The sequence below is a fragment of the Eulemur rufifrons genome, chromosome 9, assembly GCF_041146395.1.
Source record: "Eulemur rufifrons isolate Redbay chromosome 9, OSU_ERuf_1, whole genome shotgun sequence".
NCBI lineage: Eukaryota > Metazoa > Chordata > Mammalia > Primates > Lemuridae > Eulemur > Eulemur rufifrons.
The window spans coordinates 27,333,264-27,361,094 of NC_090991.1; the positions used below are offsets into that span (position 1 = coordinate 27,333,264).

Consider the following 27,831-nt stretch of genomic DNA (forward strand, 5'->3'; position numbering starts at 1 on the left):
AGGCAGGGTACAGGACAGCAGCTGGGAAGGCAGCATCTACTACACGAAGATGTAGTGGCTCACCTGACCGTCCTCACTCGGGTGGGAGGGTCCAGGAGCCCCTGTGGTGAGTGCTGCTGGTTAGCTTTCCCCTACTTAAGGGGCATAAGCCTAAGCCCTACAAATAAGTCCTGCTTCAGGCCAATCGGTATCTCTTGCTGGTTTTCTCTTTTCAGTCCCCAAGCTACTCCACCCTAGACCCTTCCCACCCCCACCCACAATGTGGCACCATTGCCACCAGGCCAACCTTTGACCCCCCCAAAGAAACCCAAACAGCGCAGAGGTGCATCAATCGACCTTTAATGTCCAAAAGAGGCGTGGATGCAGAGCATAGGAGATGTGGCAGGGTCTCAGCCCCTGCTCCAGAAATGAGGGAGAGATGAACGCAAACCAGACACTTCCAACTGGCCACACAAGTCTGGGAGGGCAGGGGAAACACAGATTTGGACATTCATAAAAAAATAAAACCTAAATCAAGCAATCTTGTGCCCACTGAAGGGTCTGATATAAGGAACTCGATCACCACCCCAGTTCCCACCCTCCCCTGCCAGCATCAGAAAGCAAGCTCGGCACACACTAAGGGCTTGGGGAAGAGGCATTCTCCTGCCTCCCCACCAGCCCCAAGAATGGACTTGAAAATAAAAGAATGAGCTGGATCCCCCACCCCCCACATTGTTAACCCTACACATGAAGAGTTGAGGTGATTCGTGAGAATCAGCAGCTCAATCAGCAGTGACCACCTCAAACCCCACCTCATTCCATCAACACACAAGGCTTCCCTGCACCCTCTGTGGGATCTCCTCCCACTCACGGCCCTGCTCCATCTGCGATCTGGCTTCCTCACTACAACACTAACCTCCAAAGCTCCCCTGAAGCCTCTCTCAGCCCTTTATCACTTCCACCCTCACCTCCCACCAGAGGCTGCCACCATCCACAGTCACTGTCCCTCTCTGCTGAGACCCAGCTCCAGAGCAAATGGCCATCTTGTCCTGGGTGGTCCTCCTAAAGCCTTCCCAGGGAGCAGACGACCACAGAGCAAGCCGTGTCTGGGCTAGATGACTGGGGGTGGGTTGGAGTGACACCTGTCTTCACCCCCAAGAGACACCCCCAGAGGCTTTTAACATAAAGGCCCACTTAGAACTAACTGTGCCCCCTACCTACCATACACCTTAGAGATTCCACACTGTCCTGCCCCCTCCCTCCCCTCTACCCCAAACACACACACACATATACACACACAGAGGAGAACTGAGGGAGACATTGATTTGGTTTGATTGCTAAGACCTAACTAAGGAACTACAGTCACCAGAAATTCCCTTGCCAGCCAACTCACAACAGGGGCTGCTCTAAGAGAACTCCAGAGGAATGAGAAAACCGAGGGCTAAGCAGGGAGCAGACAGAGGGAGAAGAAAGAATGTAAAGAAAAAAACCAAGCTAATCCTACCCTCAACATCCTCCTAGCATGATCTCTGGCAGGAAGAATAAAAGAAGGTAATCCACAAAGACAAAGCCCTTACTTAGAAATTCTGACAAAGACAGCAAGACAAGTCTGCTCCCCACTCCCACACACCACAGACAAACACATCTCAGGGCCCCTTAAAGAACGCACCCCCACCCCACCGTCTGCCCCAAGTAGAATCACAGTTCAGTGGAATATTCTCCCTGGTACTAGATCAATCCCTCCACCCTCCTTCCTATCCCTCTCTCCTTGCCAATCCAACACTGTCCCCCTGCAGACGCCCTGGCCCTCCCAAAGCAGCATCCACCACCAGTAAGAGGCAGCTGCAGTTTTAGTTCCACCTCCAGAGACCTATTTCTTTTCCTCAGCCCTTCTAGTCTTTCAGGCTTTGTTGAGGGCTTTTTATTTTGTATAGGGAGAGAAAGAGAAAAGGGAGAGGTGGGAGAGATTTCCTAGTGCAATACAACCAAATTTTTTTTAAAGTCTTAAAAAATAAACATAAAGCAGCCTTCTTCCCCAGGCAACTAAACAGAAAGAAGTTTGGTTTTGTTTACTGCGACATACACATGAAATCGAGTATACAGTCCATGCAGTAGCACAGCCATTGGAGAGGACATCCTGATGCTAGCCCCAGTGCAAAACAGTCCCAGCAACGCTGCCTGCTTGCCATCGCTGCCGCCGCCACTGACACCTCCACCACAGCCACCTAGCCTGACTTGAAGAGGAGGATTGCAACTTGACCCAAGTAAAAATAGATGAAGTGCTTTGTCTCATGTGTGACGTAGCTGCCAAAATTTCGGCCCACGATACAATGCCAGGTAGGGTTATATTTCTTGTCAAATTCCTAAAAAAAGAATAACAGGGGGAGAAGAAAGGTGTTAGGATAGCTGGGAGATGAAAAATCAGAATGGGAGTCTCTCCCTGTAACTCCAGCACCGACACATGTTCAGTTGTTATCACCCCCACTCCACCCCCAGCCCACGGCCTCAGCTCCCCGAACCTCAAGAGCTCAGGTTCTAAGACTGGCAACAACTCGCCTCCCCTCATTAATAATGGAACACCACAAAGGCTCCATTATTCCTCTCCCCTGAACCTCCACTCTACACCCTGATCACCTCTCCTCCCTCTAGCTACCCCACCCGAACACCACCACTAGCCCACCCTGTGCTTCTTCGGAAAGGGAACCAGAGAAGCCAGTGGAACAAAGGACCATTCCCAGCCCATTCCCTGCCTCACACATTACTAAACCAGCATTTCCAATGCTAAAAACCAAGACATTAGAGCAAAATGGGAACCAAACATCAGGAGTACCAGGAAGCAGTTCGATATCAGATAACATTAAAGGCACTCCCATGTGCCAGGCACTGTGTGGGCTGTATGTACCAGAACAAGGACCTCAGCCATGAGGATCAAAGAAATTTCCTCACTTCCCTCAGGGGCACAAATTCAGTATCAAACCCACACAGGAAATCCTCGTAAGCTAATCAGGCAGCTCCCTGCACCTGTGGCTCAGCCTGCAGGCTCAGTTCTAGATGCATCCTACCATGGCCATGAAAGGACATGGGGCACCATGGGCCCACCAATGCTGCCAAGCTTGGGGCTAGCTGTCCCCCCAGGAGCTTACCAGACAACTTGTTTGGCCTCCTCACAGCCCCCATACCACACAACTCTAAGAGGTACTAGGAAACAGTGAAAATCACACCCATGTGGTTCCACTCTGGCTTAAGGAGTCAGAAGGAGACTCCTGCGTATGAAGGAGAGCCATTGTTACTTCTCTGGGTCCTCGTTTCTCCATCAGCAGAACATGATTCTGGATTCCCTCCCTGGACAGGACAGCAAGGAGCTGGCACCCCCAGCTGGCTCTGCACCCTTGGCTCCACACACAAAAAAGTTTCTCAGGACTCCAGAGCTTCCTCTTTTCATCCCACTCATCTGGGTGGGAAAACAGAGTTCTGTAACACTCAGGGAGATCCTACCACTCCTGTGAAGCAGACTGCTACCTGCCATTCACATGCATCCTTCCTGGGATGCCAGAGCTGAGCTTATCAAAGACTATGCCTCCAAAGGACATGGGTCCTGACTGGATCAGAGGTCCCGGTACCCCTTCTCACAGCTGGCTCAGCTGTTTCCTCACCATGCTACCCATGTCCAGTCACCCATTCACTCGGGAATTTTTCAGGGACCAAACCTATGGCCCCAATATTGCTCATCCATTTAAAAAACAGTATCTATTCAAGCCTATCCTTTTCTTAAGAGTTAGGGAGAAAGGGATAATATAGTACCTGAGTCCTTTTTAAGGGAAAGAAAAGCAAACCCCCTATATGATAAGGATTATTCTAGGTATACCCCACTTTAAATGATGCAGTTCTCTGAAAGTTTGTATATTTTATATTATTCATTCAAATATCCTTTATCTTATTTTTGAATAGTTCTGAAATGGGCCAGAAATATTTAATTCTGAAGCTTCTCTGCAGTCTTATTCTTCTCTAATGCCTTACAGTTACATAATTACCTGTAAATGTAAACACACACACACACCCAGCAGAGCTATTTAAGAATTCCTAAGGTGAATGCTTTGGCAATTTAGAATCACTCCCTGATTTGCCTGCTTTGCAGTTTGTCTGCATGTGATATACCTGCTTTCTTATGTCCCCAGCTCCAGCCCTCCCAGCAGGGCAGCTCAGAGGCCAATCCCCACCCTTGGCCATCAGCCACAGCTCTCCCAGCGCACCTTCTTGATATAGGCAGCAATGTCCTTCTCTATGTTGTACTTCTCCATGGCCTGCGTGGCGCAGTCAACGGCATCCTGTTGCATGTCCTCAGACATGTCTGCGTTCTTGATCACTGCCTTCCGGTCAGACATCGTGACACTGCAGAAGAAGCAGAGAGGTGAGGCTGACAAATCTATGCTCTGGGCAATACACGTGAACTGCTGGGTGTGGGGCCTCAGTGGGAGAGGGAAATTTAGAAGGCAAGGGCAACAGAAAACTCAGAAATGAGGCTTAGGGGAGAAGCTCTTAAGCTTTTAACAGAGACATTGTTCCCACCCCGGGGAAATACAGGGCAAATAGGAAAAAGACATAATAACCATCAGTTTTTATCATATGTAAAATGAGGTTTTTTCCAACTCTAAAATTTATCTATTTCTGATATTCTGAACAGCACTGATAGCCAAGGTGATATATACCTATTAGCTGTGTCCTTAGGCAAATTACTTAACCTTTATGCTTTCATGTCATCTATAAAATGGGGACTGCAGGGTTGTCCTGAGGATAAACCAGGTGGTATAACACCTGAACAGAATAAGCCTTGATTTAATGACCATTATTACATCATTGGTATCACAGTAGAAAGAAGATGGACTAGGAATCAGTAGGCCTAACTCTTGGTCCTGACTTTGAACTCTTGTGGTCTTGGACAAGTCACTTGGCCTTCCTGCATTTGATTATTTCCATTTTAGCAATAAGCTCTCCATTGGAGATTGTTGTAAGGATTAACTAAGGTTGTATGAGACCATTTGCAAACAAGGACAGTCTATACAAGGGGCTGTCCATTGGCCAAATTCAGCCTACCACCTGTTTTTGTAAAATGAAGTCTTATAGGAACATGCTACAATGGCAGAGTTGAGTAGCTGTCAGAGACCATATGGCCTGCAAAGCCTAAAACATTTACTACCTGGCCCTTCACAGAAAAAGACTGCCAACCCCTGTTCTATACAAACAAAAAGAGGTAGGGCACATTGTGGGCACAACCAATACCCAGTGGGGCAGACATATCGATAATTACACCTTCTCTTAAGTACTCAGGGCTGAGATGCCCCTTAGAGGTAGAGAGGCTAGGGAGGCAGCCTCAGATGTGGCCAGTCACACAGGCCATCACATCTCTGTCCCATCCTTCCCTCTGCTTCCCCACTCTCCTCAGCACAACATTCATGCATTCTTTAAAGCTCAATATAATTTTTGCAAGCCCTGGATTTTGGACCCAGCTCCAACACTGATCTGTCATTTCTCTGGATCTTTTCTTCCTCAAGTCAAATTTATTCATTCACTGAAAAACTACCAACATTTATTAGGTGAAGCAAAAGGTATTATGTTAGGGGAGAATATCTTATTTTCCTCACAGGAAAGCTAAAGCTGCCTTTCCCCTACATAAAAACATAGGATTGGGAAAAACTTGGAGATGGAGGTTTTTAAAAAAAATGCCTAAGAAAGGTGAAGAACTGTTATTATTTTAACAGCCCTGTTTCACATTACTGCTACTTGAGCCATGGCAACCGGAGTTCCAGGGCAGACCCTGCATGGACCCTTCCTGGGATGAGAGGAATCTCAGGATCTGCCTGGCAGTCTACAGTACGTGAAGTACTCTGCAGGAACAGACAGCATGAGCTCCAAAACCCTGTCCTATGTCCTTGACCACAGTCCCATCACACAGCAATAACAATCCCCCAATGCCACCCTCAAAAGCACCACTCTGTGGCCCAGCTCAATGGACAAGAGATGCTGTCATTCCAGCCCTGTTTGATACAAGACTACACAGGGGCCTGCATGCTCAAGGACAGGTCTCTGGTATCATTCCAGGCCACCATGATCTCTGAGTCCATACTAGCCCATGGACTAGATGGGCTGCAAAGGAAGGCAGAACCCATGACCACTATTTCAGCCTGCACTAGATGCACAGAATGCAAACACGCCAGCTGCCAGACAGGGAGCCCTTGAGCCCTTGACCACATCCCAAAGCACCTTCATCTGGCACTGTCAAACTAAGCAGGGCTGGTTCCAGTTCAGCAGAGACTGACAGAGCAAAGGGGTAGTAGACCAGCACGCTCTGCCCCCATATCCAGGAAAGCAAAAGTAAGAGCCTCAGGTGGAGCCTGGGCACTGCATGGTGCTGAGGAAAGGTCAGGAGAGCCCGGACTTGTTTTGTGACCTTGGGCAAATCGATATCTTCATTTTAAAAACCAATGGTTGAAATTAGATAAATGGGGCAAACCTCAATGGGTTTGGGCAAAGGTACCATAGCAGTGCAGAGAGAATGTTCTGATATTATAAGGCTCTTTATAAGTGAAGAAAACTAATGTCACCTGGTGGTGTATTCCAGGTTACCACTCAGAAGGGGGCACTGTTTACAAACCCAGGATTGGGGGTGGGGCCTGGTTACAGACAACGAAGTATGAAATTGGCACCATTTTGCTAGCAAGCTCACCTGCTCTACTGCCTCATCCCCCAAAGTCCAAAGGAACAACTTTGCCACAGTAATTAAAAGCCACCTTACTCTCCAGGAGTGAGCCTGCGGTTACATAATATTCGTCTTGTGACTACAATGCCACGATTCTTCACCCGGGCCCCCCAGGCGTCTGAGAGAGGTGAGGCCCAGCCCCAACCACCCCTGTCCAAGGTGCCAGTGAGCAAAGGATAGGAAGGCGCCCAGCTCAGCCCCTCCTTCCTGGAGAAAAAGCAAGGGACCTCGACCTCCAGATAGAAGGATGGCCAGAGGGCCCCAGGCCAACAGGCTCAGTCACGAGCCAGGGGCTCCTCTGAAAAGAGAAAAGGACACGCCAGGATAGCTCCAATCCTCTATCCTCGGTTTTGCGACCCAAAAAAATAGCCTAAAATCTCCGAATGACATGGACCACCCGCCAACACACACAAATGCTTCCATTTCCTCCTTCCAGTTCTGCAAGGGGGCCGTATCCTTCCACAATCCCATCCTCCAGAGACATGCAGTCCCTATGGGCACCACCTGGGGAACGAGAAAGCATCCTTCTCCCGACCTCCCACCCGTGCCGCCCGGTCAGGTCCGCAGGCTCCTGCCGGTCAGCCGCCCTCCCCCGCCCGGCCTGGAGCAGCGCCGGAGTGACTGGGCGTCCTCGCCGCAGGAAGGACGCCCCAGAGGGTGGCGGCGGCGGCGGCAGGAGAAGCCGCGTCACGCCCGAGCCCTCTCCACCCCCTCTCCTCTGGCCCCTGACACCAGAGGCCTCCACGCAGCGCAGGGAGACTCCCGGGGGGTGAGGGGAGCGGCACCTCCGCAGCCTGGGGCCTCCAGCCGCGCCACGAGGGTCGCCAGGGCAGAGAGTGGCGCAGCCAGGGAGGGAGGGGCGGCGGGTCGCGCGGCACTGCCCGGGCCATCAACGCCGAGGGCGGCGGGGCCAGCCCGGCTCCAGGCCTCGGAGCCGCGCAGGGAGGCCGCAGGGGCACCGTGGAAAAGCCCGGGGCGCATGGGGCCGCACGCGACGGGCGCGAGCCGGCTGCCCGGGGGACGCCCCCACCCACCGCTCACCTTCACGGAGGCGAGTCCGCACGGGCCCCTGGGGAGCAGCGATGGCCTGAGGTAGAGCGCGGGCAGGGGCGGTGTCCCCTGGGCTCCTCCTGCAGCAGCCGCCGCCGCCGCCGCCGCGGTCTCCGGCTCCCGCAGCCTGGGGCCGATCGCTCGCCGCCGCGGTCCGCCCTTCGAGCTTCCCCGGCCGCCCGCGCTCCGCCTCGCGGCACCTGCCCGCCCGCCGCTCCGCGTTGGCGCCTCGCAGCTCCGCTCCGCTCTGCCGCTGAGCGCGGCCGACGCGCGGCCCCCCTGAAATAGCGCCCCGCCCCCGCCCCCCCGCCGCGCGCGCCGCCGTCCGCGCTCCCCATTGGCTGCGCCCGCCCGGCCCCGCACTGCGGGCTTCTCCCGGCGCCGCTCTCGCCCCACATCTTGTTTCCTCCCACAATGCCTCGGGGCGGAGGGAGGGGGTGGGGAGGGGGAGATGGAAAGGGTGGGGGGAGGGAGCTGTAGCCTTGAGAAGAGAAAAGAGGAATGCAGACCCCTCTGCCCACGGCTGGACAGGCCTGGCCTGAAAAGCAATAAAGAGGCTAGGAGAGGGAGGGGTTTGGAGACCCCAATCCCAAGAGGATAAAGGAAGAAAGGGGCGTGGAGATTTCAGACTCAGGGAGCAGATGGGGAAGGGGTAGAGATCCCAACCTTAGAGAGAGGAGGGGGAGGAGATGAAGTCACCAGCCTCAGAGGGGAAGACAAGACTCCCCCTCCCCCAAGTCTGTGGGAAGGAGAGGGACAGCCAGCTCTAAGGAGAGCTGAGGGCATAAAGGGCCCCGGGGTTCTCCCCTCCTCACATCCAGGGACGTCCCTTCCCCCTCCCGCTCAGCCTTTGTTCCTGAGTCTGAAGGACCTAAACTCCCGGCTGGGGCCCCAGCCACTATCTCTTCAAGAGCAGTGGAGACAGACTCTAAGCAAAATCGTGAGGCAGGAGGTGTGTCTCTCGTACACAGGCCTCTGCTGTCCTTGCACGTTTGTGGCCTTGGGGTCCTTCTGGGATAGAGGTGAAAGTAAGCCCTTTCTTGTCTGTCTGCCCCCTACCTGCCCAGGTAGACAGGACTGGAGTGAATAGAAGCCCCTAATGGGGTGAACCTAAGCTGGTCAGAGCTGCGGGGAACTTTAAAGATCACCTCATCCACACCCCTCACTTTATGAAGGAGAGAACCACCTACAGAGAGGGGAGATTCCCAGGGGTCAGGCTTGACTCGGCTTCTAGGCTGAAAAGTGTGCACCAGGCAGCAACCCCTCTGGAGGCTGAAGAGACTGTTGAGCTTGGGGGGCGGGGCGGTGAATGTGCACATTGGCAGTTTACCTGCCCTACTCCACCTGACCCACTCCCAGAAATGTCTGCTTTTATCTTCCTACTCTGTTTTATACAGGAGGTGTTTACCTAAAGGGATGATGAGAGTCTGTATGAGGAGCCAGGCATTTTGGCCACACGGTAGGGATTAGAAAACTGTCAGGAATAACTCCCACTCCTTTCCCTTCACTGCGGCAAACTGTGGTCAAGAAGTCAGACTTGCTCTGGCCCTGGCCTGCTCTGGTTTGGAGCATCATTAAGTTAGTGTTCATTATGTGTCAAGGGAAACCTGTAAAAATCATCCCCTCTGGCTTGTTTTCCACAACTCTGTCCTCTTCCAACCTAATGGGGATTTCAGAGAAACAGGCAAGGCCTGGGGTATCCCCTCACACTAAGGGTATTCTGATGTCAGCCTCTATGTTAATGAATGGGGGGCGGGGCACACATGGGGAGGGAGGGGGAGGATGAGAAGGACGGTTTATCCATTTAGGGCTTGTACAAAGCTAATCTCATGGACTGGTTGGAGAAAAAGAGCTAGTACCCTCTTTCCCCAACAGTCGTCAGCTCCAGCCCCTTCCAGGGCCTGAGGTTCAGAAATGGCATGCGTTGTGGTACAGGTTGTTCACTGCACAAGGGCATTCAACTGAGGGAGCAAGTAGGAGCTAAAGTACAGCCTGCACTCTGCTTGCTTGACTGTGTGCCTTGGTATAGACTAGCTAGTGTCCAAACAGAAGATGATCCTTTTCAAGTGTGTATAAAGGTGACTACGAGTGAGCAGTGGCCCTTCAAAGGTCATACTTTCCAGGGCATGAATCCTCCCTCTCCCTGTCCCCTTCCCTGAAGTAGAGTAGGGAAGGAGCTCGGTCATTTCCAAGCTGGACTGCGGAGGGGTGGACATAGGGGCTCAAAAAACTTCAACTAACAGGAGTCAGTGCCAAGAGTTTTGACTTTTAAGAAATGTATCAGGCCAGGTGCTATGGTTCATGCCTGTAATCCCAGCACTTTGGTGGGAGAATTGCTTGAGGCCAGGAGTTTGAGACCAGCCTGAGCAACAAAGAGAGACCACTCTGCCCCATCTCTAGAAAAAATAAGAAAAATTAGCTGTGCATGGTGGTATATGCCTATAGTCCTAGCTACTCAGGAGGCTGAGGCAGGAGGATCTCTTGAGCCCAGGAGGTCAAGGTTACAATGAGCTATGATCATATCACCGCATTCTCGCCTGGGCAAAGAGGGAGAACCCATCTCTAAAAAAAAAAAAAAAAAAAAAAATACACAGAAAAGAAATGTGGATATCATATCAGAGAGTGTGTGTGTGTGTGTGTGTGTGTGTTTGTGAAGTGGGTATGGCAAGGACTAAACTCTAGGATATCAGGGAGATTTGTTAATAATAGTATGATTTATATATAATAACCAGTCCTTATGGAGCCCTCACTGTGTACCAGGCTCTATTCTTAAGTGTTTTATTTTTTCTTTTATTTTTATTATTTTTTTTTAATATAAATTGAGACGGGGTCTTGCTCTTGCTCAGGCTGGTCTCGAACTCCTGACCTCAAGCTATCCTCCTGCCTTGGCCGCCCAGAGTGCTAGGATTATAGGCGTGAGCCACCACACCCGGCCCTAAAGTGTTTTAAATGCAATGCATTTAACCCCAGGAATTATCTTTTGAAGTGAATATATTACTATCCCCCTATACGGATTAGCAAACCATGGTTTAGAGAATTTTAGTAACTTGCCCAAGATTATCCAGCTTGTCAGTGGCAGGATTCAACCCCAGGCTGTCTGTTTCTGGTGCCTACAATCCTAGCCAGTACACCATACTGTCCCCTAACAGCAAAAAGAGAAAAAAGTATAAACCAGGGATTTGACTCACTATCTAAATTATATCAGCATTTCCTAAACTTATCTGACTCCAAAGTCCTTTTTTTGTCCAAACATTTATTAACATCTCCAGGAACTACTATTCCACAGGACAGAGTTTGGGAAACTTGTGCTATACTAATTACTGTTATTTATGTGAAACTCTTACTGTTTAGGATAATTATTATGCAACATGGTAATTGTTATGATTAATATGTCGGCTTAACTTGGTGGACGTCTTTATTTTACACCACTACGCTGTGACTGCCCAGTGTTCTCTTGCCCAGATAGCAGAGTCATGTTTTCTGATTTAAAACTCAAAGGGGACCGTTGTTTCTGTCTTGTTTGTGGGTCCCTTACCCTCTGGCTACTTCTTTAAGTTCAGGGTTCCCCAGGGCATTGTGTTTCGGTCACTGGTCACCCACGTTCATGCTTTTTACCAAGATCTGAATCCTGGTGACTCCCTAATGTCCAGACCTCCCTACTGTGGATGCCTTACAGGCTCTTCAGACTCTTCACATGCACACACACGGAGCCTGGGAGTTAAGGGCATTGGCCCTGGAGCCAGAATGCCTGGATTCTGACCTCTTTCCACCATTCTACAAGCTGTGCAGATCTGGCCAAGCTATACAACATCTCAACATTTTATTTTCCTCATCCATAAATTGAGAATAATAGTATCTACTTCATAGCGTTAAAAGAAAAATGCATGAAAACCTCACAGCATAGTGCCTCATCCACCTAAGTGGTTAATAAATGTTAGCCATCATCAACATCTCTCTCCCTGACTTGTTTCCCTTCCCTATATTTCTTTTTCTTTTTTCTTTTTTTTTTTTTCTTTTTTTCTTTCTTTTTTCAAAGACAAGTTTTCTCTGTGTTGCCCAGGCTGGAGTGCAGTGGTGCAATCATAGCACACTGCAGCCTTGAACTCCTGGGCTCAAATGATCCTCAGCCTCCTGAGTAGCTGGAACTACAAGGCGCAAGACATGATGCCCGGCTATCTTCCCTGTATTTATTATCCCTGTCTATAACCCCATTATCCACCCAGGCACAAGCCAGAAACCTGGGAGCCTCCCTGGATTTGTGTTTCTCCCTTACCCACCATGTCTCCATCATCGCTCACCTCCGGGATATTCTTCCAATCCATGCCTCCATTCTCATTATCAACACTCTGCATTCATTGTTTCTTCTAGTTGCTTTCCTGCCTCCATTCTTGGCTCCCCTGCCCCGAATCTACACGCAATGATCTATCTAAAATGCAGAACTTCTCAGGCACTCCCCTCTTCCCTGCTCAGACTACAGACCATGCCCTTCCCCATAACTTGCCCCACACTGGCACACACCTACCTCTCTGCCTCATCTCCTGACACTTCCCATCTCACTGTTCCTGCTCTAGTAACACCATCAACTGCCTGTCATTTCCCCACACCCAGATTCCACACCTTTGTTCACATGGTTCTCTTGCCTGTGAGGCTTGTAGCTTTCTTTCTCGGCTAACTCCTTTGTTCAGGTGCCATCTAGGAAGCCTTCCCTGAACCCCAGTGGGGATGCATATTCCTCTTCTGTGCTCTGTAGCATCCAGGGCTTATCGCTGACCACTTTCTGTTAAATTCATCTGTCTTATGTTTGTCTGTAGTTCCCTACAGATACAGATCATATGTTATTTCTGCGTGGCTGCAGGACCTAGCACAGTTCCTAAAACATGGGAAGTTCTCTGTGCCTGTTGGTTAACTTGGTTGTGCTCATTGATGAGTGAAAAGCACAGCTTGGAAGGACACTCCTCTTCTTTCACCCAAAGAACAACATCCAGGCTCTTCTGTCTCTCTCCCCAGAACCAGCAACGCGTACTGTTTACACTGGGCCGTTCCTGCCTGGAACACGTTGCCAGCTAAAATAAATCATTGTCAGCTCTGGGGAAAGTTCAGCCCTGGTTTCTGAATTGATTTCCTCCTTGCACTCTCTGCTGGGTATTTTACTGATATCCTTACAGGTAAAGACAATCCAACTCCAGCTGCCTGGGTCACCCAGGGAAAAGAGACCATGGAGGTAACAGAGGTCGTTGTTCCTAGCCCTTTATTGGAGAAGGGTGGGAAACACACACGCTGACACTCCCATTGCAGTGCAACCCTGGTGCCAGTCCCCTCTGCCAAGTCCCCAGTGGGAAAAGCTAAGGAAGGAAGCAACATGATTAGCACTGCTGGATTCTGCCCCAACTCCTTGCTGATTTCTTGGGTGGCCTGGCAAGACATACTTCCCTAGGCAGGTATTTACTCAAATATTGTCCCTCCACCACCCCTAGCTCCTTGAAACCTAGAGGAGCCAGCCAAAGTCAACTGTGTGAACTAGTGAGATAAGCACTGGATTGGGAGTCAGGGAAGAAGTCCCAGGCCATATTCAGCTGCCAGTCAAGTCATTTCACCTCTCAGAGTCTGGATTGCTTCATCAGGAAAATGTATGACTGGCTGATTTACGTCCTGTCAACCCCGAAGTCTATAATTCTCTGATTTCAACACCCCAGCACAAAGGGTACCTTTCCTGTGAGTCAGAGAAATTTCTCAGGCTGTGAGTCTCTACCTCTAGCCAAGTTTAAATGCCCTCTTTTTCTGATCCTTCTCTCTGACCAACTCGGGCAGAATTCACACCAAATGAGTTTCTCGAGAGTTGGGAAATAGTTTCGTTCATCTTTGTGTTCCCCTAAGAAACAATATGTCTTGACCTAGTTAAGATTCAACAAATCATTTAGAGCTCCCATTAAAATATTAAAGCAAAGCAAATAGTGACCAAGAAGGAACCAAAGAGAAGATACCCCAGTGGAAGCCGTAGTGTTCTTGAGTCATGACTCCTCATCACTTAGGAATCTTCTTCCCGTTGTCTGGACAACCCTGAGAAACCCTGTCCCCGCCATGGGAGGATCAAGACAGTGATATGATTCCTGACATGTTCAGTTTGTCAGCCCTTGGACATCTGAAAAGACCAAGTTAGGGTTCTTACGTGCAAGAAACACTTGAAGAAAAAAAAAACAAGACCAGAATAGCTCCCCTGACTCCAGGTAGCAGCAACCGTGGCAGTTTCTTCTGGGCATCCCTGTAAGGCAAATCAGCTGCGTTTTCTTTGAGTGTCCCATCTAAATGCAAATTCCCAATGAAGGGCGCTCGGTTGGACAAATTGGGTCCTATGTCCACCCTTTGCCCACAGAAGGGGAGGGCAGTCTGATTTACAGACTTTCTGAGATTGAAGGGGGAAGAGCCGACAGAGGGAAAGTCCACCCGTGGTTACAAGGAGTAAGAGAATGGTGCCGTATGGCAGAAACCAGATGTCTACTCTCTTGAGAGCCTCGGGGAGACAGGCAAACTCACCTCTGGGGAGAGCCCTGTCCCCACTGTCACAGTATCCTATGCTCTCCTACCCCCGTCCCTTAGAGTGAGGTGGGAAATGGTGAGGGAGCCCGAAAAAATGAGGTCTGTGCAACTTTGCCTTCCTTTTTGAGGATGATTTTGAAAGAAAACTTTGCCTTGTCAGTCATATTGTGGTTTATTCAAGCTGGCAAAAACTTTTTTTTTTTTATCTTCTCACTAGGAAAAATGGAGGCCCACCTTACATTTCAACACAATACAGTCATATATGTAACATATATTTAATATATATCGGCTTTATTGAGATATAACTCACATATCATAAAATTTACCTTTTTAAAGTGCACAATTCAGTGATTTTTATTATATTCACAGAGCTGTGCAACCACCACTGCTAATTTTAGAACATTTCATCACCCCAAAAAGAAACTCCATAGCCATTGGCAAGGAAACCCCATATCTATTGGCAGTTACTCCCTCATTTCCCCCCAATCTCCACTAATCCACTTTCTGTCTCTATGGATTTGCCTATTCTGGACATTTCTTTTGTGACTGACTTATGTCACCTTAGTATAAGAGCAATCATCTTCGTCTTGTTCCCCATGTTAGGGGAAAAGCTTTCATCTATAATATTAGATGTGGGAGTTTTGTAGGTGCTTTTATCAAGCTGAGGAAGTTCACTTCTATTCCTAGTTTGTTGAGTGTTTTTATCATGAAAGGGTGTTGGATTTTGTCCTATTCTGCACTTATTGAGATAATCATATGGTTTTTGTCCTGTATTCTATTAACATGGTACGTTACATTGATTGATTTTCGAATGTTAAACCGATCTTGCATTCCTGGGATAAATCCCACTTGGTTATGATGTATAATTTTTTTCATATGTTGCTGTGGTCATTTTGCTAGTGTTTTGTTGAGGATTTTGGCATCTATATTCATAGACAATATTGATATATAGTTTTCTTATAATGTTTTTCTCTGGTTTTGGTAACTGGGTAATACTGGACTCATGAAAGGAATTGGGAAATGTTCCTTCCTATTCTATTTTTGAAAGAATACAGAGAACTGGTTTAATTCTTTAAACTTATAGTGGAATTCACCTGTGAAATCATCAGGGCATAATTTTCTTTTGGGGAAGTTTTCAAAATATTAATATAATCTCTTTACTTTCTATAGATCTATTCAGATTATCTATTTGTTTGAGATAGTTTTGTACTGTGCGTCTTTATAAGAATTTTTTCATTTTATCTAGGTTATCTAATTTTTTTGGCACATAATTGTTCATAGTATTCCCTTATAATTCTTCTTATTTTTTAAAGGTTGGTAGTAATGTTCCTCCCCTTTCGTTCCTGATTTTAGTAAGTTGAGTCTTCCCTCTTTTTTCCCTTGGTCAATCTAGCTAAAGATTTGTCAATTTTGTTCAGCTCTTCAAAGAACCAACTTTTAGTTACATTAGTTTTTTTCTATTGCTTTTCTATTAATAAAGTGGTTTTTGAATGCTCAGATGATACAAGCTGCTTTGGTCAGGGGAAGCACAGACTGGGACTATTTCTTGAGCATCTGGATTCAAACTCAATACCTTGTCTATTTTCCTCTAAACGAGGGATCTCTATTTTAGTATCTCCACCATCACCTCTACCCCTGGAGCGATGTGACAAAGAAAACAAGTGATCACACTATTATTTGGAGATCATGGGGGACAAGAATTCCATTAAATCCATAAACATTTCTTAAACATCTCTAACAAGCTCTGTGGAAGGCACCGAGAAAGACAGAAATGATTAACCAGAAGCAGTCTTGGACTTCTCCAAGTTCACGGTGCAGTTGGGGAGACATACATGTACACAGCCAACTTTAATACAGGTCAGATTGCAATGAGAGTTGTGATTGGGAGTGAGCAAGATGCCCTGCGAGCATGGGGTCAGGGGGCGGGAGGTGGGGGGCAATTAATCTATCTGAAAGAATCAGGGAAAAGAAGAGTTGGCATTTTAGGTAAGCCTTGAAGAATGGGTGGGATTTGGGGTGGGGGGGTGGGGGTAGGAAACAGGAGGGAATTTTCTTCAATTAGAGAGAAGCACATGAGCCAAGGCAGGGAGTGGTAGGAAACCAGGTCTGGCAGTGATACAGTGTGCTGGGAAAAGGAACAGCCTGAACAGAAAAGCTAAGATCAGACTTCCGAGGGATCCAAAATGTGTGCTAAGGAGCTAGAACTTTATCCTGAAGAAACTAAGAATCCACTGAAGGGCTCTGAGCAGGAGGATAGCATGACTGGTCTTTGTTTGGATTTGGGAGAGCAACAGAACCTAAGTTGGTTTTTTCAGGCTCTGTGGTGCCATCCACACCTGGAGAAGCAAGCAAAGATGGCTGCCTTCACCACTGTTCATCATTCTCTCCTTGGTACTCTCTCCTCCCTCGGTTTTCATAGAACGGCGCTTCCCTGGTCTCCTCCCTACCTCTCTGGCTTCTCAGTCTCCTTAGCAGGCCTCTCCTCCTCTGCCCATCCTTTCAATGTTGATGTTCCTCAGAGTTCTGTTCTAGATCCTTTTCTCTTCTTGCTAGACCATTCTCCCTTAGAGATCTCATATGTTGTTGCCGTGGCTTCAATGACCAACTGTGGACTGGTAACTCCCAATTCTATTTATAGCTGTCCAGGCCTCTCCTTAGCTTTAGATCCATAAGATCTAACTGCCCATTGAATATCTCTGTTTAGGTACCATATTTATTAGAATTAGGTGCAGCTGTGAGCAAAAGGAAAACACAAGTAAAATGGCTCAAACAAGGTAGAAGTTTATTTCCATTTTAGATCAAAGGAGTCCAGAGGTATCAAGTCCAGATAAAGTTTATTCTACTCAGCATGGTTTTCAAGCACCCCGTGACCCAGTCCCAGCCTGACCCTCCCGCATCATCTCTCACCCCCTCCTCTCCTCCTACCCCTTGCATGCTGCTCTCCGGCCCTGTGTGTTTCTTTCAGCTCCTTCAATGCACCATGTGTCTCAGCCTCTGGGCCTTCACACATGCTGTTCCCTGTGCCTGGAACACTCTTTCACCTCTTGGCCGGCTTACTGCTCTGCTCCTCTTTCCAGCCTCAGCTTAGATGTATCTCCTCCCCAGGCGGCCTTCCCAGCTACCCTGCTTTCCTGAGCTCTCAGGACTCCTCTATCCTGCCCCCACCCCACCTCACCCCCAAATAACAGGGTGCCAAATAGCTGTCCTTTTTCCAGACTGATTGGAATCTTGCCTGTCATGTTCACTGTGGGGTCCGTAGCACCTCGAGAAAAGGCTGGAACATAGTCCAGCCTTCAGCAAGTGTTTGCTGAATAAATGAATGAATCAATGAATGACACCCCAAAGCCAGACAGATAAAGTTTCAGATGGACAGGAGGCCAGACCACATGACTTCTTAGTCCCAAAGAGATGGCTGCCCAGTGACCACCGGGTTCCTAGTCTGGGAGGTGAAGCAAAGGGAAACTTTTAACACATCGCCCTGTCTTCAGCCCTGCTCCAGGCCGACACAGGCCATTTACGAGGACCCAGGCCACCACTGTCACTTCTCCTTCCCAGGAAGAGCAAACAGCACTGGCCCTCCTCCCAGGAAAGCTCCCTGGCATCCATCCCAACATTCGCAGCGGGAGCTATATTGAGGATTCTTGCTGGAGATGAGCTGCTTCCTAGGTGGGGGTTGGGTAGGAATGGGGTAAGGAGCTGGGGAGGAGAGAGCGAGGAGGGTGCCGGTTTTGAGTTGTTATTGACCCAGCCCAGGAGAAATGATGTGCATGTTTCTAATGAAGTGTGAGCCTCTCTGTGAAGATTTCTTTTCAGGAGACAGGGGGTAGGGACCCAGAACTGAAGAGGGGAAAGAACTTGGAGTCAGGAAGCCAGACCAGGGGGTCCCTGGGGCTCCATAGCTAACTTGCTGTGTGACCTGAAACAAGTCACACAGCCTCTCTGGGCTTCAGCTATAATAAAAAGAATCTTTGCTGTCTGCACCCCTGAAGGGGCTGTTGTAAGAATGGAAGGGTTTGATGGGTGTAAATGGGCTGCGAAAGTAAAGTATCAGGGAAAAGTACCCCATGGGAGCCTAAAAGCGAGCATTTTGAGGCGGTTGTGTTTGGGTGGCAGGAGGTGAGCGTGCAGGTGTGGGAAGGAGGCCGGGAGTGGTAGGTGGGCGTGCACCTTCTCTCAAAAAAGGTGGGCGTACACCAAGGTAGAGCCAGAAGCCACCCTGCCCCACCCTCCCAGCCATGGCTCAGGAGCCTGAACTGCCCATTCTAAACTTGAACGTAAAAAGCAAGTCTTGAACAGAACCCTGGAGAAAGTGGGCCCACCAGGGAACCTCAGGGCCCTGAAAGGAGCCGTCACTGCTTCTGTCACACTCAGGTGAGCATGAACACACACACACACACCCTTTGCAGTTGAGGCCCATGCTTCGGGTCCTCCGCGCAGTACCTTGCACCTTAGAGCCTCCTGCCACCCCTTCTCAACTTGGAAGGGGTTCCAGCGGATTGACACTTCCCTTAACTCAGTCAAGGACCACCCTGCCGTGGGCTGCTCCATGTGTGGTCCCTGATCCCCTAAGAGTCCAGGACAGTGAAGGTAGATAGACTCCACACTGCCCCACCAAAAGCGGGTCTTTGTGGGGGGATGTGCACTGGAGGCCCTTGCTCTCGGGGCAGGCCCTGCCCCTGGCAAGGCCACTGCTCAGGGTTTTATTCTCCTCTTCTCTCTTTTCCTTTCATAGCCATGTCAGATCACACAAAGCAGTCAGTGGCACCTGCAGTTCCCAGGCTGAAGAACTGCAAACACATTGCCCAGCATGCTGCCGGCAGCGGCCAGCATGAAGAGCCTCTGTAATTACAGACATGCAAGGGTTCGCGTTCCTGTCCTCACTCATCTATGAAACACTCCCCCTCCCCTCCTTTCCCATGGTGCCTTTAAAAAGGAAATGTGAGCTGGGCCCTTCAGAAAAGCAAGTTCCAACTCCCTACTCCACTGTGGGCAGACTTCACCCTCGCTGCAATTCAAATCCTTCCAGTTGTGTGTTCGTCCCTTCATTCAAAACACACCTACTGGCCTCTGCCTGTGCGAGCCCTGGCCTGGGCTGAGGACACACCAAATGTGACCCAGCCCCTACATTTGAAGAGCTCACAGCCTAGTAAGGAAATTAGGGGATGTGATTTAAGTAGTTACAGTAAAAATAAAAAAGTGATGAGTGATAAGGAAAGTGAAGATCAAATCCTGGGTTAGGGGAAGGCAGTGCTGGAAAGGGCAGCTGTTCCTTGAGGGTAATATAGTGTAGTGCTGGGAGTATGGACCCTGGAGACCACAGGCCTGGGTTGAAATCCTGACTTTGCCACTTACTGTGTCACCCTAGGAGAAATAGGGAGAACTTTGAGGTTATTGTGAGGATAACGTGCAGTGTCCAGCGTGTAATAATTGCTCAACAAACATCAGATGCTATGACAAAGGAAGGTAGCATATAACGTGAGTTTTCTACTTGTGTGGAGTAGGAAGGTAGGATATTGTAGAACCACAGGGGCAAAGGAAGAAAATGAACGGCTTGTATGGAATTCCTTTGGGCAATAGCATGGCTCGTGAGAAGGGAGGAAAGAGGAAATAGGGCCAGTAAATTGAATTGGGGTTAAACCTTGGAGCATTGACTGCCAAAGTGATCTTAAGGAGAGGTATGATGACGTAGATAATCTTTTCCTTTTCTTTCTTTCTTTCTCACTATGTTGCCCAGGTTGGCCTTGAACTCCTAGGCTCAAGTGATCTTTATAGTCTTCCTGCCTCAGCCTCCCGAATAGCTGGGAATACAAGTGTGCACCACTGTGCCCAACATACACGGTCTCGATAGGGCAGAGTGCCAACCTGGCCTGAAGCAATCGTCCTCATCTTTAGAGCTGCATTCAGTTAGGCCAAATTTCAGGGTCTCCAAAGCTGAGGAGCCAGCCCTTGGGGCTTGGTGCAGTGTTGGCGTGTGTGCCCTAGACTAGGCCCATCTGGAAAGCCCTATTCCTGCCTCTTCCAGCCAACTGAGCCCTGGAATCAGGGCCAAAAGAGAAGAGTCATTTCCTTTCCCAAGGACTTGTGGACATCTCTGTCCACCAGCAGGCTGGTGTTGGGGCACAAAGGCTGGGAGGGGCCTCAGGAAAGGCGTCTGATGGGGAGGGAGATGGGAATGGAGGGCGAGGCTGACCAGGCTCATGGTCATTCGCACTACCTTCTGTTTCCCCTGGGGTTAGACAGACCCTCCTCCATCCTATTTGGGAGTAGGGCAGGCTGAGAGCAAAGATTTCATTAAGTGCAAAACCAACCAAGGAGAGGCCATGACGGGAGAATGCCACAGACAGTAAGGGTCCCAGAGAGAGGGTCCTCACTCGGGCACATCCCTCAGTCTGGGTTGAGGAGGAGGCGCAGGCATTAAGGGTCTAACTGCGGGCTCATTTCAAGTCAGAGGAGCCAGATGGGGAGGCGATGTGGCACAGTGGAAAGGGTTGTCACCGAGAGGCTCGGGGGGCATCCATCTTTATCCCGGTTGTGCCTCTCACTTTGTGTGACTTTGGGGAAATCGCTTTCCCTCGGCCTCTGCTCCTCCTCAGTAACACAAAAGGGTTTTGCTAGGAGGGTCTCAGAGGACGGTCTCTTTTCCAGCTCAGAAATCTTACGTCTGTACTCAAGTGACTGTGCCGTCAGGATTTGGGGTATTGGAATGTGCCCTAAACACTAGAAGGAACCCAGAGCAGATCTGAGAAACTAGAGGAGCTGTCAGGAGCCCCCAGCCCCCAGGTGTGCAGAGGTGAGGTCCGCAGGGAGGCGGGAGAGCAGAGAGAAACACCAGGCAGGGAGGGAGGCAGCCTACCTGAGCGCCTGACATCTCCAGGGCAAAGGAAGTTAACAGGTAGGAGGTTTCTTCTCCCAACTCGAGCTACCTCAGGATCCTGTGGAGACGCTGCATTATAATCGATAGCCTCATAAATAAATAAAGAGCCAGCGCCTCCTGTCTCCAGCTCAGGGCTTCTTTAGGAAAATCGAACCGCGACCCACTTCTGCTCACCCATTCTGGCTTCCTGCAGAGGCCTCCAGAGGGAAGGAACTCTCGCACAGGTCATCTGGGGCATCCCCCTGCCTCTCTGCTGGTGGGCCATCTGCCCCATCCAAGGAGGTCAAGCCCTGGGGGCTGTACCCTCTTGCCACCACCCAGCTCCCTGGGGCTCTCTCACCGGCAGGCCGACACCCACCTCGTCCTGCCCGTGCCCTGACCGCAATTCTCTTCCCCGGTAAACTCTGCCCTCTGCCCTCAGCTCCGTCTCTTTGCTTCTCACCCCGCCTGATTTCGTGCCTTTCTTCTGACTACTGCCTGGCACCAAGCTGCATGAGCAGCAAGAAGAAGGCAGTTGCTCCCCACTCCTCTGGGGCGTCTCCCCACTACACGTACCCTATTGTAAATGAGCCCCTCAAGGTCTGACAGAGTAAATGCATTTCTGGGCACCATAGGCCAGGACCCTCGCAAATGACTTTACAGAACACGTGTGCCAGCAAGTTGACTGTAAGGCAACTCCTTCCTCTCTCTGACTTCTACTGCAACACTGGAAAAAGCAAACCTCCAACAAACCAAGCTGAATACTTTATGCCCCAAAGACCAAGATGGTGAGCCCCATGCAGTGATGGACAATGGCCTTCTGGGGGTGCCTTGAAACACCTCAGACCTCTCCTTTGCTTGGTGCCTCAGTTTCCCCTCCACCTCCCTGGCCCAGGCAGAGTACTCCCATGTCTAAGGAGTTTAAAGTGCTGCTTGGGTAGCTAGTATGGAGCACGGAGTTGTTGGGTTGTAACAGCCCTTTTTGTTCATAATTATTGACCACCCGGTTCCTGCTGATCCATGAGGACTGAACATTACTTTAATTAAAAGTTCCTGACTAGAAGGTACCCTGTCCCTGTTTTGTTCTCTAATATTTAGAATGTTCCATTTCCTTCTGAATCATCCATGGCAGTTTCAGGCCCAGCTTCCCAACTCCACCTGACGGTCCGTCGTCAGCCCTGTTACCTGAAAGATACGATGAGGAGGGTGAATCCGTAGCCAACGCACCCACAATGCCTCCTGATACACATGAACAAAATGTTGTTTTGAGGTATCTACACTGCAGGTCCTTTCCCCCAGCACTAAAGATTGACGTTTCATTGTCCCAGGGAAGAACTCAGGCCTAGGAAGTAGCCACTAATCCAGGCCCCTGGGTCTGGTTCGGCCACCTCCCAGCTCACAGGAGGTAACTCTGGCCACCCAAAAAGGGGTACCTTTGCCTGGTACCTCACAAGAGTCCAAGGTGGCCAGTAACACCATTTAGTGAACTTATAAAATTGGTTACTAATTTGCAAGCCTGCATTAATGAACCCCCCCACCCCCAAATATGGAAACATGCCAATAGAATGCATTTCCTACCCTAAAAAGAGTGGCACACTAACCTTCAGTCATAGCTCTTACAGCTAAAGGGTCTTCTAGAGATTATTTGGACTGGGCCTCTCCCTTTGAGTGGCCTCCAAGGCCCATCCTAGAAGTGACCAGCCCAGGCTCCCGTGCAGGGCACTGGGGTCCAGGCCCAGGCTCCTGGCTCCACTCACAGCAAGGCTGGGGCTGGCACTAAGCAAACGGGTTGTGGCTGTCACCAGAGAGGAACTGGCAGCAGACATAGCAGACTATGTTTTCTTTGCAGGCTAAGGGCAAGCAGAGGAAGCTGAGAATTTCTCTGCTCCTTCTCAAGGAGGAAGGGACAAGAGAAGCAGAGAAGGCCAGTGGTTCTCCCTCCAAAGGAGAAATTCCTCCAGCTCCAAGGATGAGCAAAGTAGTGCAGACCATAGATAGGAGGGAGGACAACCTAGGCCCCATGGAGTCCCTGGGCTGGGTGTCAGGAGGCTGGGTCTCCTGTCTGGAACTGCTCAGGGGTAGGCATATGTTAGCTAACATTTATCAAACGTGTGCTCTGCGCCAGGCACTGTGCTCAGAGCTCAGTTGCACTATGAAGGCAGATTGTGCAGGGTCTGGGAACATTGGCCTAAGCCACACATGCCTAGGTTCAAGTCCCCCACTTTGCTACTCACTAGCTCTATGACTCTGAGAAAGATACTTAACCTCTCTGTGCCTCAGTCACTTTATTAATAACATGTGAATCCTAACAGTACCCACACGACGAAGTTTGCAGATTAAGTGCATCCACACACAGTGTCTGCCTGGAGTAGGCAGAGGACAAGTTTTGCTGTCACTACTTTGTTGCATCCTTACACAAAGCTCTGAAGTAGACATTATTAATCTTTGAGGTTCAAGGAAGTCAAAAGACTTGCCCAAGTTCCCAGGCCCATTTGATTGCAGAGCATGGGTACCTTCCTACATGCCCCTCGAGGTCCTTGTCTTTCGGAGGAAGCAGTATGGGAACTCCATAGCCCCCCACCCCAGGTCCATTACAGTGTGGAAATTCCACAGCCACTTCATCAACAGCAGGAGCAAAGGTGAATCGCTTTCCTGCCTCTGAGGCCGGGCGTGCCTCTGGGGCCAGGCTGGCTGGTGGCATCGGGCCCAGCCAGAAGATCCCTCCCACCAGCTCTGGCAACACCCAGCACTAGGAGCCTTCCGGGTGCCTCACCCCACATCTCCAGCCCCAGGCTCCCACAGGGCCACCACCTTCCACCACAGTCTCCCTCCCTCCTGCAAGATGCTGGCGGGGACTGGAGGGACCCTTTCAATTTCAGGATAAACAAACTGTTGTTCTGGCCCAGCCCTCTGCTGGCGAGCTGCTTCCCGCCCCCCTCGAGCCGAGCCGCAGTGCACAGTCGCTCTGTTCTCCTGCCAACTTGGCAGCTCGTCGCTGCTGTTACTATCAACACCTCCGAGGGAAGAGGGAAGACGGAGAGGAGTCAGCTCTGATCGCCTGGCGCACTGAGCAGCAAATGCGTGTGGTGTCGGAGCCAGCCCTGGAACGGCTCCCAAGCTCCCAAGGCTCCTGCTGGGGAGGGGAGGGTGGGCTCCATGTTGCTGAGGACAGATGGGGCTGGGGAGTGGCCCTGAGCCTGATCAGAGAGGCCCTGGTCGCAGCAGCCTCCCAGCAGAGCCACTGGGCCCTGGGAGCAGGCGGCTCTGATGGAAAGCACTGCAGAAGGGTGATTTGGGGGCCTTGCAGGCACATGGGAGAAGACTGAGGGGGTCCAGTCTCACCCCAGCTCTTGCCACAGTCCAGGGTAGGGTTGGTGGCTTCAGTGCCCAAGATGGTTTGGTCAGGGGTCTGTGGCCAGGATTGAAAAAACAGGTCTTTCCCTGCCTGTCCGGACTGTGAGCTCCTGGAATGTATGGACTGCACCTTCTTCCCTCCATCTTCCTTGGACTCCTCGTGTGCAGAGCTCTTGTCTTCCCTATAGGATTGGACTGAGACCCCCTAAGGGACTGCATTTTCCCCACTGAATGGAAACTTCCCATAGGCAGAAACAACCTTTTCCTTTTCCCACTCCTTTCCCTGCCTCTTGGTCCCCATCCATTGGCTCTGTGAAGTGGCTGACACCCTTCCCTGGTTCCTGCTAGGACTCCTGGGGCTCCAGGTGGGAAGAACAGAGAACCTGCTTCTTCAAGGACCCAGTGCCCCCTCTAACAAAGCCTGCCCACAGCACAAGGTCCATGGGCAGTCATTACCGGGGCAGGACCCAGGGTGGTCGCTGTGCAGCCTGTCTTAGGGGGACTTGCCTACCCAGCTCTCTTGCCATACGTCAAGGGAAGGCCTTTGTTCCCTGCTCCCAGGCTTTTGGCTTCAGCAAAAGTGGTGGGTTCAGGGAAGCTTCCCAATGCTCTCACCACCCAGCCACCTAGTCTAGCCAAGCATGTGGTTGTAAGCGCCCACTCTGGGTGCTGCCAGCCTGTTTCCTTCTCTGTAACATGGAGATAACCTTGCGCAGCTCACTGGGTTCCAGCCTACAATGATGAAAGCGTGAAGATGGTGCCTGAGTGCTCCTCGCGTTGGGCCTGGCATTTAGAAGCAGTATGTTTCCCTTCCTTCTCTCCCTCCTCTCTTCCTTCTTTACCGCCTTCCTCTCTCCACTTCCTCTAGGAGCCTTTCTCCCAGATGTGAAACTGATCCTAAGCCCCTCTCCCTTGCTGGCTCCAGAAGTCTGAAACCCCCACATGAGACACAGACATAGACACAGTTCTTCCTGGTAAGAAGCTCCCAGATCCCCAGAAGGCAGCTGACTGTTCGGAGAACTCATGCAGCGGCCGGGATGTAAATAAGCCACGAGAGGCTGCGCCATTCTGGGTTGCACCTGTGAGCATCCCCCAGCTGAAGCCCCGTCAGCGTTTCCATGACAAACTCGTATTTCCGGATGCCTTTCTTCCAGCTTGAAGAGCATGCCTCATGGTGAGACTTGACACTAAAAACGCTTTCATATTTTTTTCCCCTAGAAAAGGTTGCATGCTCTGAAACTCCACATGCTCATTATATGTGTTTGCTCTTCATTCTGAGAGTTTGTGGATGTCGTATTTGTACAGCACACATGCAAGCAGGTGATAGAGACGTAGGAAGTTCTGTAGTGGAGCCCTATCGTGGCTAATGCACAACCACTGCACACTGTTATGTCTCCCCTTCCCAGAACATCTCCTGCATCCATTTGCCTGTCTCAAAGTCTGAAATTCAACCATTAGAGACTTACCGCTTTGAGCGTGAAAGATTAGCCATCTTTAAAAGTCCACTGTGAACAATGCACCAACCCCTAAAAGAGGGTGATGCTGTGACTCAAATTCCAAAAAGCTAAATGGTCTCCGGGTTCACCTGGGGTGCTTCCAAAAATGCAGACACCCAGACCCTGCCCCAGGCATACTGAATCAGAATTTCCAGGACTGGAGATAAGCCTAGGACTCTGCATTTTAAAGAACGATCCATGTTATGCTAATAACCAACCAGGTTTAGAAACCACTGATATAGGGCATGCAGCATCAGGGGAGGAAACAGCATCATCATTTATGGAGAAACCCACTTCACTCTCTGAAGCTGGGGGAAACATGTAAGCCCCAGCTCCTGGGGCCTGTATGAGGACCAAATGAGGCAATGTTATGGAAATGCCTGTTGAAAACCATCATACAATGCAAATGTTAATTGTTATTCCGTATCCATACGTGGCATGTAGCATACATAGGTACATGTTCATGTACATTTATGTACCTGGATTTCCCACAGAGAGGGCAGGGCAGGTCTGACCTTTTTTTTCTTTCTTTCTTTTTTTTTTTAGAGATAGTGTCTCACTCTGTCACCCAGGCTGTAGTGCAGTGGTGCAATCACAGTTCACTGTAACCTTGAACTCCTGAGCTCAAGCAATCCTCCTGCCTTGGCCTTGCAAAGTGCTGGGATTACAGGCATGAGTCACCATACCTGGCCTTTGACTTTTGTCATTCTTTTTCACCTATGCTCCTGGCTGTCTTCACTTTCAGATGGACTCTCCCACTTCAGGATGTGTCCCCTGAAGTCCTCTCCCAATAGCTTGGCACAATCCCTGATAATATAAAAAAAAGATGTTTCAATCTAATGGGTTCATCAACTATCTATGATCTTTTAGATGTTCATCTCTTCTGGGGAGTGATAAGAAGGAAGAGAGTCACTCCTGTTTTATGACAAGGGGAAACCAAGGCAGGTGGGCATAGAGGGCTTTATACCATTTAAACACAGGGCCGTGATTCTTTCATTTTGAGAACTGGTGAACATGAACACACACAAAGTTCTTCATACAGTTTCAGGGTTTCATGAACTTCCTGCTGCCTTCCCATGGACTCCCTAGGAGTGCAGGAACCCCAGGCAAAGAATACGTGTCTCACATGGATCTGGCAGCCCAAGCCCTGAAAGCCCCCCGAAGACCATGTTCAAGCACATGAGGGATCATTTCAGCCATGCCTTTGCCAGGTGACCTGACTCATCGCCCCCAGCCTCAGGCTGTGAATTGAACTTGCCTGACCTTGTCCCCCTCTCCCAGAAAGAGTGACACATTACCTGCATCGGGACAGCATCTTCTCAGACCAGACTGTGCCTCCCTGTTCCTGAGCCTGCAGCGTGGGGAACCTGAGCTGCCATAAGGTACCAGGAGGACAGATGGTTTGTATTCCAACAACAGAGAGCGCAACTTGTCTACGGCCACACCACCCTGAATGTGCCCAGTCTCGCCTGACATCGGAAGCCAAGCAGGGTTGGGCCCGGTTAGCACTCGGATAGGAGAAAGCATAACCTAAACTGGCTTAATCAATAAAAGGAATCTATTGGTCCAGGACAATAAAACAGTTTGAGGTGGGTTGGGCTTTATGTAAGGTCCGATCCCTCTGCTCTATGTTGTTTCTTTTTGTCTTGCCACTCTGTCTTCGGTGGTGTCAACTTCATCCTAAAACTCTCAGTCCTCGAGGTTGCAACATGGTTGCCAGCAGCAACCAAAGCTGTCTGCACCTTTGTTCACTCTCAGGAGAGAGAGAGAAGGCTGCTTTTCAAATAGTTCTCTGGGAAGAAAGTAGAAGC

The 27,831-nt window shown here is 50.0% G+C and overlaps 1 protein-coding gene across 1 annotated transcript; it reads right to left on the reverse strand.

Moving 5' to 3' along the window:
- Window positions 1–323: 323 nt before the first annotated feature.
- On the reverse strand, window positions 324–8,040 carry DYNLL2 (dynein light chain LC8-type 2). Its single transcript, XM_069482352.1, has 3 exons — window positions 7,775–8,040; window positions 4,230–4,368; window positions 324–2,342 (listed from the first exon to the last, which is right to left on the reverse strand). Exons 2-3 carry the CDS (start codon window positions 4,359–4,361, stop codon window positions 2,205–2,207), a joined length of 270 nt encoding a protein of 89 aa, XP_069338453.1. The 5' UTR covers window positions 4,362–4,368; window positions 7,775–8,040; the 3' UTR covers window positions 324–2,204.
- Between the last annotated feature and the right edge of the window lie 19,791 nt (window positions 8,041–27,831).